The following is a 12,323-nucleotide window of genomic DNA, read 5'->3' as shown; positions in this document are numbered from 1 at the left end:
CAGGACCGGGATCGAGACCGAGAATATTGTGATTGACCCCAAAATGGGGTGATCGTGGGACAGTTTGGATTGTTAGTGATTGTTTACATGAGATAAGATATGATACTTACATTACAAACATGAATAGTTTGTTCAAATATATCAATTTACTCAACAGAATACATCACACATCATATCAATCAACACATATGAAAATAGTAATAATAAATAGTCACTATTGTCAAATCAACACACACATGGGAATAGTAAAAATGAATAGTCACTATTGTCAAATCAATCATCATATCATATAATGTGTTTACTTTCATTACTATTGTCAAATCACATCACTATTATGGTTATATCACATTACTATTTTACTCATATTACATCACTTATATAGCATAATTATACTTTTATGACATCATTATAGTCAAGTCACATCATTTCAATACACTTATATAACATAACATCATTATATATATATATATATATATATATATATATATATATATATATATATATATATAAACTCACATCACATTATTACACTTATATGACATTACTACATTTCAAGAATTTCAAAATAGAGTCAAAACTCATTCTTGGTATTTCATTGACATATATATCGGTGTCTTATGGATTCAAACCTCCTTATATGACCTTAGGAGTCATCCAACAAATTCAGTTCATTTTTTAAAAAAATTCAAAAATAGATCCGAAATCGTGTATTAACCTTCAATTTTGGGCAATTTTCCACTTATCTTGACCCAAAATTAAAAATTTCCGAAATGCTTAACATGGACCCTAATACACCTCGGGAATCTATTTGGGTAGGTGCATCCATCCAATATGCCTTTAAACAATCAATTTACCTGTTTCAAACTTGTAGCGATTTTGTAAGCTCAAGTCTACCACGGACATTTATGACAACATATAACGGTCATATACGGTTCCAAAAGTCATTACATGACCCTAAGATGAATCCCCTTGCGTCTCAAGATTTTACGCCACCAGACCCCTTAACCTCAAAAATTCCTCAAAAATTCCTCAAAAAACGTGGAATATAGCCTTCAATTTTAGAATGACCTTTTTTCGCCCGGAAAGAAAAATTGTTGACATGTTAAGCATGGTCCCTGATACCCTCCGGAAGTCCGATTGGGTGGGTGGAACCATCCAATTTGCCTTAAAATGGTCAATTTCCCCGTTCCAAACTTGCACTTATTTCGTAAACTGAAGCCTACCACGGACATTTTTGACAACATATATTGGTCATATATAGTTCCAAACTTCATTATATGACCCTAAGATGTTTGCCCTAGGGTCTCAAGACTTTTCGCCAACAGGCCCCATCACATCAAATATTTCCTCAAAAAGCCTGGACTTCAATTTTGGAATTTTTTTACCTTTTCCTTACCCTTTTAAGAACCAGAAGTTGTGTTACTATTTGAAATCTACAGTGTGCTTCCGTTTATACCCTCAAGCTATTTTTTTATTTTCGAAAATGCCCATCATGCTTGATTTCAGCACTTTGTCTTCTTGGTCTTGTTTCAGTCCTGCTTTTTCCCCTTTTCATGCTTCACCATTCAATTCTTCGATTTTCTTTCTCTCTCCTTTGAACCCGTCTTTCTCACTATCACTCCATCAGATGGAGTCCATCTTTCCTTTCTCACTTCATTTTCTCTCTCTTCATTCTCCAATCTGCTCTCATGAAAGAATGTTGAATTTTGCTTCAACATGAAAGACCTCATCACCAAGCATAGAGATTTCAATTCTGAATAGCAAAAGGTTTGCCTGATCGCTGCCATCTGTTGTATTCATCTGCGGTTCTAATTAAGAAGAGTGGCAAAAACAATTTCTCTCGTTACCTCCTTAATATTTTTCTTCCAGGTTAGATTGCTCTTTTGTATTATTTTTGGCAAGTATATTCATGTGAGTAGTTATAAGTTTCACTTTTACCTCTTGAAATTATATGACATTTTTTGGGAAGTTGAAGATTTGTACAGATTTTCTATTTTATTTTGTGAATTTTCTGCTTAATTGCTGGTTTTGTGCGAAATCCGTCGAATCGGATGGAAGTCTGGTGAACGAAGAGATCTTCCAATTGGGAAGTTGAATCGCTGATGTCGGGGGTAATGAACCCGAACCCTTTCCAGCCATTGAACCGCTTGATTGTGTGAACTTGAATACTTTGTTGGTAAAGCTGGATTTTTTTTTTTTTTTTTTTAAAAAAGGAAATTGCTATTGCTGCTGGCCGAAAAAGTGGACTGAGTCCTCTATTCTTGACAATTGAAACTTGAGTCCCCTGGTGTCGTCGAATAGCTCGTCAAAGACATCGGGGTATATGTCAGTTGATAGAGTATTGTACCATAAACCTATACAAATATGGCCAGCTTCATTTTGTACAAGTTTCTCGTTCAAAATATTCCCTCATTTTGACCAGTTCAATTATTCTGGTGATGGTATGACTTTTGTTATGGCTCAAGATGATAAATTTCTTTTAAATATTAGCCGTGGTGCTTATCGCTTCCCACTCTAATCCTAAATTTTGACTTTGTGGCGAAGAGATTTAGTTTAATTTCATATTAAGTACTGTTTAATCTGTTGATTCTAAACTATTTATAGTATAATTGGTCAGTACGTACTAATTTAAAGAGCATCCATCAAATTCTTGAAGGAATGGTGCTACTACCATACATGGACAGCTACACTGATGTTCATGCTATGTCAGATTATGACTAAAACTCATCTAAGCAATTACCCTGGCTAGGATTCAAGGCTGTGTTTTTATCCTTCAGTTGGGTGATCATCTGAATGAACCTCTAAACAATTGTCATATATAGCAGCAATGCCGGATACACTTTTCCTCATGAAATCTCGCTATACACTATCTTCTTGTGTTTCCTTGTATATTTTTCCCCTTTTTGATTGTTTGAACTTTGCAATGATTAACTTATTAGTAAGTGGTCACCCTCTCTGTTGATAAGTTATTAGATGTTTGAATACAAGGGCATATTTATAGTTTACTTTTGGAAAATGCTATTTAAGAATTCCATTGTTTTGTCAGATGATCAGAAAAAGGTTGAACATTTGTTGGGGTTAGAAGGTGCAAAAGAAAGACTACACCTATTTAAAGCAAATTTAATGGAAGAGGGTTCTTTTGATTCTGCTATTTCTGGTTGTCATGGTGTTTTTCATACTGCTTCTCCGGTTCCTTTTGCTGTCGATGATCCCCAGGTTTTTTTTGTTTCTTCTGAATTTTCTTATTGCCTGTTTACTTAATTTAATTATTAGTATCCGTGCCAAGAGGATATGTTGCGAACATTGAAAAAAAAAACTCGGAGTAAGTATCAATATTAATGATGGAATGTTACAGTGTTAGGATTCTTAGAAGACTTAAAACAATGAGCAAGTTAGAAAATACTCGATAGAGGGATTATTTGCTATTTTTGGTAAGTGGGTAACGATGAGACTCGAACTTGCGAAGTATGTCATAATTTGATTTTTTTTTTTTTTAAACTGATCATAACCTAGCTCTAAATCGTGATTAATTTGATGTTTTTCCTGAAATAATATATGCATATTCATGCTTTCTGGCTAATGGAATCTGCTTTATGTTCCCTGTTTCTATTGTTTTGATTGGACCTTTGCTTGAAATTCGATTAAGCATCAGCGTTCTATAAGGTTTACTTTCTGCTCATATGTGTTTCATGAACTTTCAATGTAATTTTATAGAAATGAATGGGTGAACTATTTGTTTTAAATGATTAATGCTTATCAAATTATATTTAATTTGGCCAGTTGATGTAAAGATGCTATATTGAATTTGACAGTTGGGTGAAATTGGTATTTAGTAGGATCAATTCATATTGCAGAACAAAAAGGTTACAAATTTTTGCCAAAATCTGTAATATTTTGATTGATTATAGAGTTATTGTTAATATGTAATGATTTGGGAAGTTCATGTATTATGGAAGATGAAGGATTAAGAGCTGATGATTCTTACAAGAGAAATGGGTGCCTAGGGTGCAAGCCCTTTGATTTTTTTTGGATTTTAAGGGAGCTAAAGGATCTATTAATGGAGATGATCCTTCTGCATTTGATTAAAGGTAAACATGCTATTTTATTCTATCAATGGAGATGATCCTTGTATCTTTCTACATAAAATCATGCTATTTGATTATTTTTATTACTCTGGTGTTGGCTATTCATATGTTTGTTTCCGATGTTGGGTATATCGCTTTCTGTTATCGTTTTTTAGGTCTAATTAATTGTCTTGAAACCCGGATAGGAAAAGCTATGGAGGTACGATTTTATTTTTCGTGCCCTTTTCCTATAATTTGGGTTATAATGTGAGATTAATTGGGTTATGTTTGTGGGATGAACTGGGTTATTTTTCTTGCCTTAAAAAAGAGATATTTGGGATAAAAAAAAATACTACTATTGAAATCAATTATAAAATCAGAAAGTCATGTTTAACCGCATGGATTAGATTATATTACCCATTGCTGCATTTATAACCTACTATATTACTCAATTGTGCTGCATACTTTATTTGGGCATGCTGTTGCCTAGCATGGCTATCATGGATCTCGTTGGAATGATTTTTTAGTTGCTGTTATTGTTTGGTACAGACTTGATGCATGGATTTCTATTGACAATGCAGTTTTTGTAGTTTGGAATGTAAGCTCTTCAGTTTCACTGTTTCTAGATTCTGCTGCTTCAAATTTAATAGATTTGAGTACTATGATGAAATCATTAGCTTGCTTAATTATTTGATGTCATTTCTTGATTGCTATGCCTGTGATTTGAACATGATTTGAAACATATGATCCCTGGGATCTTTTCTCATGTGTGTTCTCATTCTATGGAGTTCTCTATCAAATACTTATTCCTTTTATGTTCTTGTCAGAGATCTCCTTAAGCAAGTGATTTTGAAATTGTCCCGTTTTGTCTAGGCGGTCGTTATAGCACAGAGAAGGACCCTTTTCCTTTGAGCTGATGTGACAATAGAATGTGTGTCATTTTCTCTCTTGTGAAATATATCTTCAATGATCCTGAACATATAACGTTCGTGGCTGAACTATGGCGTGTGTTTTAAATTTTTAATAAACAAAGATAACATCCCTAACAGTTTATTTATGAAACTTGGACTTATGTGGTGAAACATGGGTCTCATTTCCATAAATTCTGTTTGACACATATAAGTATATAACTATTTATAATAAAGTGTGCAATAAGGTAATGATGTAAGACAGGTTTTTTAAAAAATAATTCAAAACTTGTTTATCTCTTCGTAGAAGCATATTTTTATGTTTTATTGGAATTAGTTTCTTATGGAACTTGGATATCCCCAAATTCCTATTTATTTGCTTGCAGCAAACAAGGTTTATTTAGATGCTATTCTTCATGTCAAGTTGCCGCTTTTTTGATGTTGATATACCAGACCTGGTTGATTGTAGTCACTGTAGATGTACTTTTAAAAAATAGCGGTGTTACAACTTCTCTAGGGTGAATGAGTTGGTTCAAAAAAAGAATTCTATAGTTTACATGTTGTTAAGTAGAATGACTTTTAGCTTTGGAAAGCTAAGGCAGCTAAAAGAAATAGCCAGTGTTAAATAAATAAGCCTTTGAAGTTGATGTGAATAATCCTACAACCATATTGAATGGGACCAAATGCTTTAATTAGAATTGTTAATTTTCATATGTGCTCTCTTGATTCCTCATTTATGATGGAAGCAAGGTGCGTTCAAATATGTGAAAGGTGTACATCAGAAGATGAACTTCTGAACTTAATTGTGATGCTGAGCCTTAAAATAAAATAATCAGTGCCTTCCAAATGCATTGCTGTGTTTAACACGTATTGTAGATTGCAAATATATATAATTACAAAAGCCTACAAGCTCTTTTTGTTGTAATTTTTTTTTAAAAAAAATTGTAGATGCTTTTGGTGCATTGAGGATTGAATATCATGTACTCAGCAACTATGGATGAAAGGGACACCCAAGATGTGGCTCCCATTAGTCAAGCAGCGGATATTCGAGCCCAAAATAAAGAAATTGAAAATTTGGTGGAGAGCTACAATGTATTGGAACCACGGGAGAGGGTTGCTAATCTACAGGTTTAATTTTATTCTTTAAATTTTGCATATTATTTTCCTTAATTTAGCTTTATTGTTATGTGACATTATGAATCATTGTTTGATTTTATACTGTTAGAATCTTTTTAGTTTGATGTTTTAAAGTCTTTTGTAGTGATTCACATGAATTGTAGTGATTCTCATTCACTGGGGAAAACAAAATCTATTCATATAATTCAATTAAGGTGTCTAATAAACTTGTATCCATGGTCTAAGGCTTAGTTGTTGGGGTGAGGATCTTAAATGACTGAGAAACCGAATAAACTTCACTTATATATCTCATATGCAGCTGCATATTTTGATGTATGTAGTATCCTCTGGTCTGAAATGTTGTTCTCTGGTTTGTTAAACCATATTGAGTTGTAGCAATCTAGCATAGTTTTGCTCTGTTTCACTATAAGCATATGCAAATTGTTTAGATGTATGTATATATAAAAATTATTGTTTTGTTTTTTTTATTCCTATTAAATTTCTCTCTATTTATGTTGTCCCACCTAATGAAGCTTAAACACTTCTCCGTCCCCGAAAGAACGACCCATTTGGCCTACCTTTAGTCCTAAAAAGAATGACCCATTAGCATTAAAATACCCACCAATTTGCAACAATATTTTTGCAAAATTAGCTTCCCCATATAATTTTTTTTTTACATATACTTTTATTACTATCTCTCTTTACTTTTTTGTAAATCCCATTTAAATTTATCTTTCCAATATACTTTTACTCCTTTTATTTAACTTTATTAATACCCGCGAAATCAACCTAAAAGAGTCGTTCTTTCGGGGACGGAGGGAGTATGTAATCAAGGAGTAGGAAAACAATACTTTTTAAAAAGATTTTAAATAATTTTATTAAACCATATAAGTCGAGTATTAAAATATAAAGGATGATGGAAAAAGGTGAGACCAAATTATACCCACCAAATTATCCATACATTGGGGAGTCGAGAGAGGGCGTGCCAAGAGAGAAGAGGGCATACCGGGAAATGAAAGGGGCCGAGAGAGAGAGAGGGGGGGTGGGGGGGCAGGAGACAAAGTGAGAAAAACAAGGGCTGGGAATGAGTTGGAAGAAGAGGGAGAGGGAGAGAGAGAGAGAGAGAGAGAGAGAGAGAGAGAGAGGGGGAAGAGGGGGAAGGTGAGGGAGAGAGAGAAAAAATAGGGGCATGGATGGGAGAGAGCGAGAGAGGACCATGGATAGAGGCATGCATCGAGAAAGAAGAACCCAAGATTGAGAAGGGCAGGATTCCGGGAAAGAGATATCGGAAGAGAGAAAATGGGTCAGGAGCACTATTACCAAATTCGTGGTTCGCTTCGATACGTGGTACGGGTACGAGTTAATGGTTCGTGGCTTGGTCGATTTGGGGTTTGCTAGATTTTTGTATATAAAGTATTTTTTTCATATAAAAAATAAATAATGCAGTCTTTATTTATTAATAGTTTTTCTATAAAAAAAATTAAAATTCAACAAGTATAAAAGGGATAGCTAGAAAAGGTGGCGATCAGAATAATTAAAAAAATAAAATTACTTAATTGACCGGTCAAGTTATGTACTTGCCACATGTTTTTCTCTCTCCTCACCACACCCTTCACTTTAATCGTTTCCTAACTCTGTTTTCCCTAGCCATTTTCAACATCATTCTCCACCACTTCACATCGGAATTTTCAATGCCTTTTAGAGGATAGAATAGAGACAAAGGATTAGAAAGAAAGAAAGAGACCAAGAGAAATAGTATGTGGCCATGGGCTAATAAAGGAATGAATGAGTGATATGGGAACAATTTTGACCTATAATTTTCATAGGCATTAAAATGAGAGGCAAAATAGAAAGGAAGGAAGAGATGAGAAACAATTCGAGATACTGAGTGTTTAATTGTTGAAGAGACTTAGAAGCTATGGAGGAAGAAAATGGGAAAAAAAAAGGGATAAGAAATAAAACAGGTAAAATTGCGAGTGGTTTAAAGTAAGGAAAAAGGAATGAAAACTGTTTAGGGGACCATCTTTAGTATGTAATCAAGGAGTAGGTTAACAATACTTTTCAAAAATAATTTAAATAAGGTGAGACCAAATTATACCCACCAAATTATCCATACATTATTGGGAAGTCAAGAGAGGGAGTGCTAGGAGAGAAGAGGGCATACCGGGAAAGGAAAGGGGCCGAGAGAGAGAGGGGGGGTGGGGGGGGCAGGAGACAAAGTGAGAAAAACAAGGGCTGGGAATGAGTTGGAAGAAGAGGGAGAGGGAGGGAGAGAGAGAAAGAGAGAGAGAAGGGAAGAGGAGGAAGGTGAGGGGGAGAGAGAAAAAATAGGGACATGAGAGAGAGCGAGAGAGGACCATGGATGGAGGCATGCATCGAGAAAGAAGAACCCAAGTTAGAGAAGGGCCGAGATTCCGGGAAAGAGAGAGGGGATCGAGAGAGAGAAAAAGGGTCAGGAGCACTATTACCAGATTCGTGGTTCGCTTCGATACGTGGTACGGGTACGAGTTAATGGTACGTGGCTTGGTCGACTTGGGGTTTGCTAGATTTTTTTATATAAAGTATTTTTTCATATAAAAAATAAATAATGTAGTCTTTATTTATTAATAGTTTTTGTATTAAAAAAAAATTAAAATTCAACAAGTATAAAGGGGATAGCTAGAAAGATGGCGATCAGAATAATTAAAAAAATAAAATTACTTATTGACCGATCAAGTTATGTACTTGCCACATGTTTTTCTCTCTCCTCACCACACCCTTCACTTTTAATCGTTTTCTAACTCTGTTTTCCCTAGCCATTTTCAACATCATTCTCCACCACTTCACATCGGAATTTTAAATGCCTTTTTAGAGGATAGAATAGAGACAAAGGATTAGGAAGAAAGAAAGAGACCTAGAGAAATAGTATGGGGCCATGGGCTAATAAAGGAATGAATGAGTAATATTGGAACAATTTTGACCTATAATTTTCATAGGCATTAAAATGAGAGGCAACAGAGGAAGGAAGAGATGAGAAACAATTCGAGATACCATTTTGAGTGTTTAATTGTTGAAGAGACTTAGAAGCTATGGAGGAAGAAAATGGGAAAAAAAAATGGGATATGAAATAAAACAGGTAAAATTGCGAGTGGTTTAAAGGAAGGAAAAAGGAATGAAAACTGTTTAGAGGACCATCTTTAGTATGTAATCAAGGAGTAGGTAAACAATATTTTTCAAAAAGATTTTTAATAATTATGTAAAACCATATATGTCAAGTATTAAAATATAAAAGATGGTGTAACAAGGTGAGACCAGATTATACCCACCAAATTATCTCAAGAGAGGGCATGCCAGGGGAGGGTATTCTAAAATTGAAAAATCATAAAAGGTGAGTGAAAAGCTGAAGAGATAGGTAGTTTAGAGGATAGAGAGATAGAGGGAAGAAAAAAAAAAGAGAACCTTTAACCGATTAGTTTGAAGTATAGGACAACTACAAGCAAGTAGGAAGATACTTCCTTAAAATTTACATAGCCTTTTAAATTAATGTCGAGGAGAGCAAGGTCATTGAGAAGCATGCTGCTGAGCAGTGCCTGTTGGCCGAGGACTGTGACCAACCTGACTATGTCTAATTGGTCAAAGCTCTGTGTGCTGAGCACAACGTTAACTTGCTTAATGTTCCAAGCGCCAAGACCCTAGGCGAGTGGGCTGGTGTAAGTTACTCTACTATTGAATTTCTTTATGTTAATTTTCATTTGTTGACCTTATTTTGTTGTTTGGATGGATAATGGGATTATTGTTTGCAACTCACACATGCTTTACAAGTGTTAAAATTTCTGATTGAGCGTTGTTATTTGATGTCAGAGATATCTTTCATCTTTAGATTAGCTAGCAGTTAATTTGGATATCATCCAAGCATAGATTTCTTCTTTTATATACCACAACTTTGTTGAGTTTTTGAGAAATATGCACAATGATGACCTTTCAATAAAGCTCATTTATGCTAATTTTTTTCCAATACTTCTGCAGCTTTGCAAGATTTATTCAGAGGGGAAAGCAAGGAAAGTTGTCGGCTGTTCATGCGTAGTAGTTAAGGTAGAGATCCCTTGTATTGTCTTTGTTGGTTGCTTGAAGAGATACATCTTTTTTGTGGGCTAACCATTTTTTTTTGCTTGCTGTTTCAGGACTTGTGCAGCAGCACATCAAGTCTCACTAAATCGCTCACATATGAGATTCCTTATCAGTTAGAGGGCTTTAGCTCTGTAGTAATTTTTGTTTTGGAGTTGTGATTTGACCAATTTTACATAGTCAGGTTGTTGTGCAGGTTTTTTTTTTTTTGAAGGTACATGAGCTGTAAATGTGATTATGTGAAATGATATCTGAGCACAGTGCTGGAAGACAGAGAAATTAGGGGTTAATATTATCAATATTAATGTAACTAGGAAAAACTTGTATTTTATTTTATATATATATAAAAAAAAAGCATTCATTGTATTTTATTATTTTTATTTTTATAAAATACGACGCTTAAATACCGAGCCCATATCCGTTTTTTAATAGAAAATCAAATAATGCAACATTATTAATAATTAAATAAAGCGAGTGTATCTAATTTACTTAGAATTCAAAGTACGTCGATAACAACACAACTCTTAGATATTAAAAAATTAAATAAAACGAGTATACCAAATCTACTTAGAATTCAAAGTAGTTACATTCGATAACAAAGCAGTTCTTATCCACAACCATTTTTTATAATAAGTAAAGCGAATTTAAATAACAAATTTATTAAACCCTGGATTTATTTACATCCAATTTTTGATGATTGGGCTATCGCGCGCGTGCGCGCGATGGCACAACTAGTTTCCTCCAAAAATAAAAATTGCTGAGATGTTAACCATGGTCCCAAATACCCTGTCCAACTGGGTGGGTGGAACTATCCGATTTGCCTTAAAACGGTTAATTTACCCGTTCCAAATTTGCACCTATTTCGCGAACTAGATCCTACCACGGACATTTTTGACAACATATAATGGTAATATATGGTTCCAAACGTCATTATATGACCTTAAAATGTATCCCCTAGGGTCTCAATAGTTTTCGCCAACGGACCTTGTCACATCAAAAATGCCTAAAAAAACGTGGATTATAGCCTTCATATTTTGGAATTTTTTGACCTTTTTTGGTCCGAAAATAAAAATTGCTGAGATGTTTACCATGCTCCCTAATACCCTACAAGAGTCCAACTGGGTGGGTGGAACCATCCAATTTGCCTTAAAACGGTCAATTTACCCGTTCCAAACTTGCACTTATTTCGTGAACTGAAGCCTACCACGAACATTTTTGACAACATATAATGGTCATATATGGTTCAAAACGTCATTATATGACCCTAAGATGTATCCCCTAGGGTGTCAAGACTTTTCGCCAACGGGCTCCGTTAAATCAAAAATTCCTCAAAAAGCGTGGATTATAGCCTTCAAATTTTGGAATTTTTAGACCTTTTTTCGCCCGAAAATAAAATTTGTCGAGATGTTTAGCATGGTCCCTAATACCCTATGAGAGTCCAACTGGGTGGGTGGAACCATTCGATTTACCTTAAAACGATCAATTTTCCCGTTCCAAACTTGCACTTATTTTGTGAACTAAAGCCTACCACGGACATTTTTGACAACATATAATGGTCATATATGGTTTCAAACGTCATTATATGACGCTAAAATGTATTTCCTAGAGTCTCAAGACTTTTCACCAACGGGCTCCATCACATCAAAAATTTCTCAAAAAACGTGAATTATAGCCTTCAGTTTTGGAATTTTTTGACCTTTTTTCGCCCAGAAATAAAAATTGTCGAGGTGTTTACCATGGTCCCTAATACCCTCCAGGAGTCCAACTGGGTGGGTGGAACCAACCAATTTGCCTTAAAACAATCAATTTACCCGTTCCAAACTTGTACCTATTTCGTGAACTGAAATCTATCACAGACATTTTTGACAACGTATAATGGTCATATATGGTTCCAAACGTCATTATATGACCCTAAGATGTAATCCCCTAGGGTCTCAAGATTTTTCGAGGACGGACCCGTCACATCAAATGTTCCTCAAAAAGCGTGAATTATAGCCTTCAAATTTTGGAATTTTTTGACCTTTTTTCGCCCGGAAATAAAAATTGCCGAGATATTTAGCATGATCCCTAATACCCTCCGAGAGTCTAACTGAGTGGGTGGAACCATCCGATTTGCCTTAAAACGGTCAAT

The 12,323-nt window shown here is 34.8% G+C and overlaps 1 protein-coding gene across 6 annotated transcripts; it reads left to right on the top strand.

Moving 5' to 3' along the window:
- The first annotated feature begins 1,547 nt into the window (after nucleotides 1–1,547).
- On the top strand, nucleotides 1,548–10,558 carry LOC145619148 (uncharacterized). 6 transcript variants are annotated; one of them, XM_081673763.1, is made up of 6 exons: nucleotides 1,550–3,216; nucleotides 3,781–3,863; nucleotides 3,957–4,088; nucleotides 5,921–6,100; nucleotides 10,094–10,159; nucleotides 10,249–10,558. In XM_081673763.1, the coding sequence occupies exons 4-6, from the start codon at nucleotides 5,951–5,953 to the stop codon at nucleotides 10,351–10,353; spliced, it is 321 nt and encodes a 106-aa protein (XP_081529889.1). In that variant the 5' UTR covers nucleotides 1,550–3,216; nucleotides 3,781–3,863; nucleotides 3,957–4,088; nucleotides 5,921–5,950; the 3' UTR covers nucleotides 10,354–10,558. The 6 variants fall into 6 exon arrangements, with proteins under 6 accessions (XP_081529887.1, XP_081529889.1, XP_081529885.1 ...); XM_081673761.1 differs by adding an exon at nucleotides 4,614–4,662 and having other exon boundaries at nucleotides 1,548–4,088; XM_081673759.1 differs by having other exon boundaries at nucleotides 1,550–1,869; nucleotides 3,047–4,088.
- Nucleotides 10,559–12,323: the final 1,765 nt, after the last annotated feature.

The sequence above is a fragment of the Chenopodium album genome, chromosome 27 (genome assembly GCF_948465745.1).
Source record: "Chenopodium album chromosome 27, dcCheAlbu1.1, whole genome shotgun sequence".
NCBI classification, from domain to species: Eukaryota; Viridiplantae; Streptophyta; class Magnoliopsida; order Caryophyllales; family Amaranthaceae; genus Chenopodium; species Chenopodium album.
Note: the sequence above shows the minus strand (reverse complement) of the source record. Positions and strands in the feature narration are given on the sequence as shown.

Bases quoted from the DNA above. Each gene is read 5' to 3' on its own strand.
- LOC145619148 (XM_081673761.1), top strand. From the start codon at position 5,951: ATGTACTCAGCAACTATGGATGAAAGGGACACCCAAGATGTGGCTCCC. The intron at 6,101-10,093 runs GTTTAATTTTAT...ATACTTCTGCAG, and splicing joins AGAGGGTTGCTAATCTACAG to CTTTGCAAGATTTATTCAGA. The intron at 10,160-10,248 runs GTAGAGATCCCT...TTGCTGTTTCAG, and splicing joins GTTCATGCGTAGTAGTTAAG to GACTTGTGCAGCAGCACATC.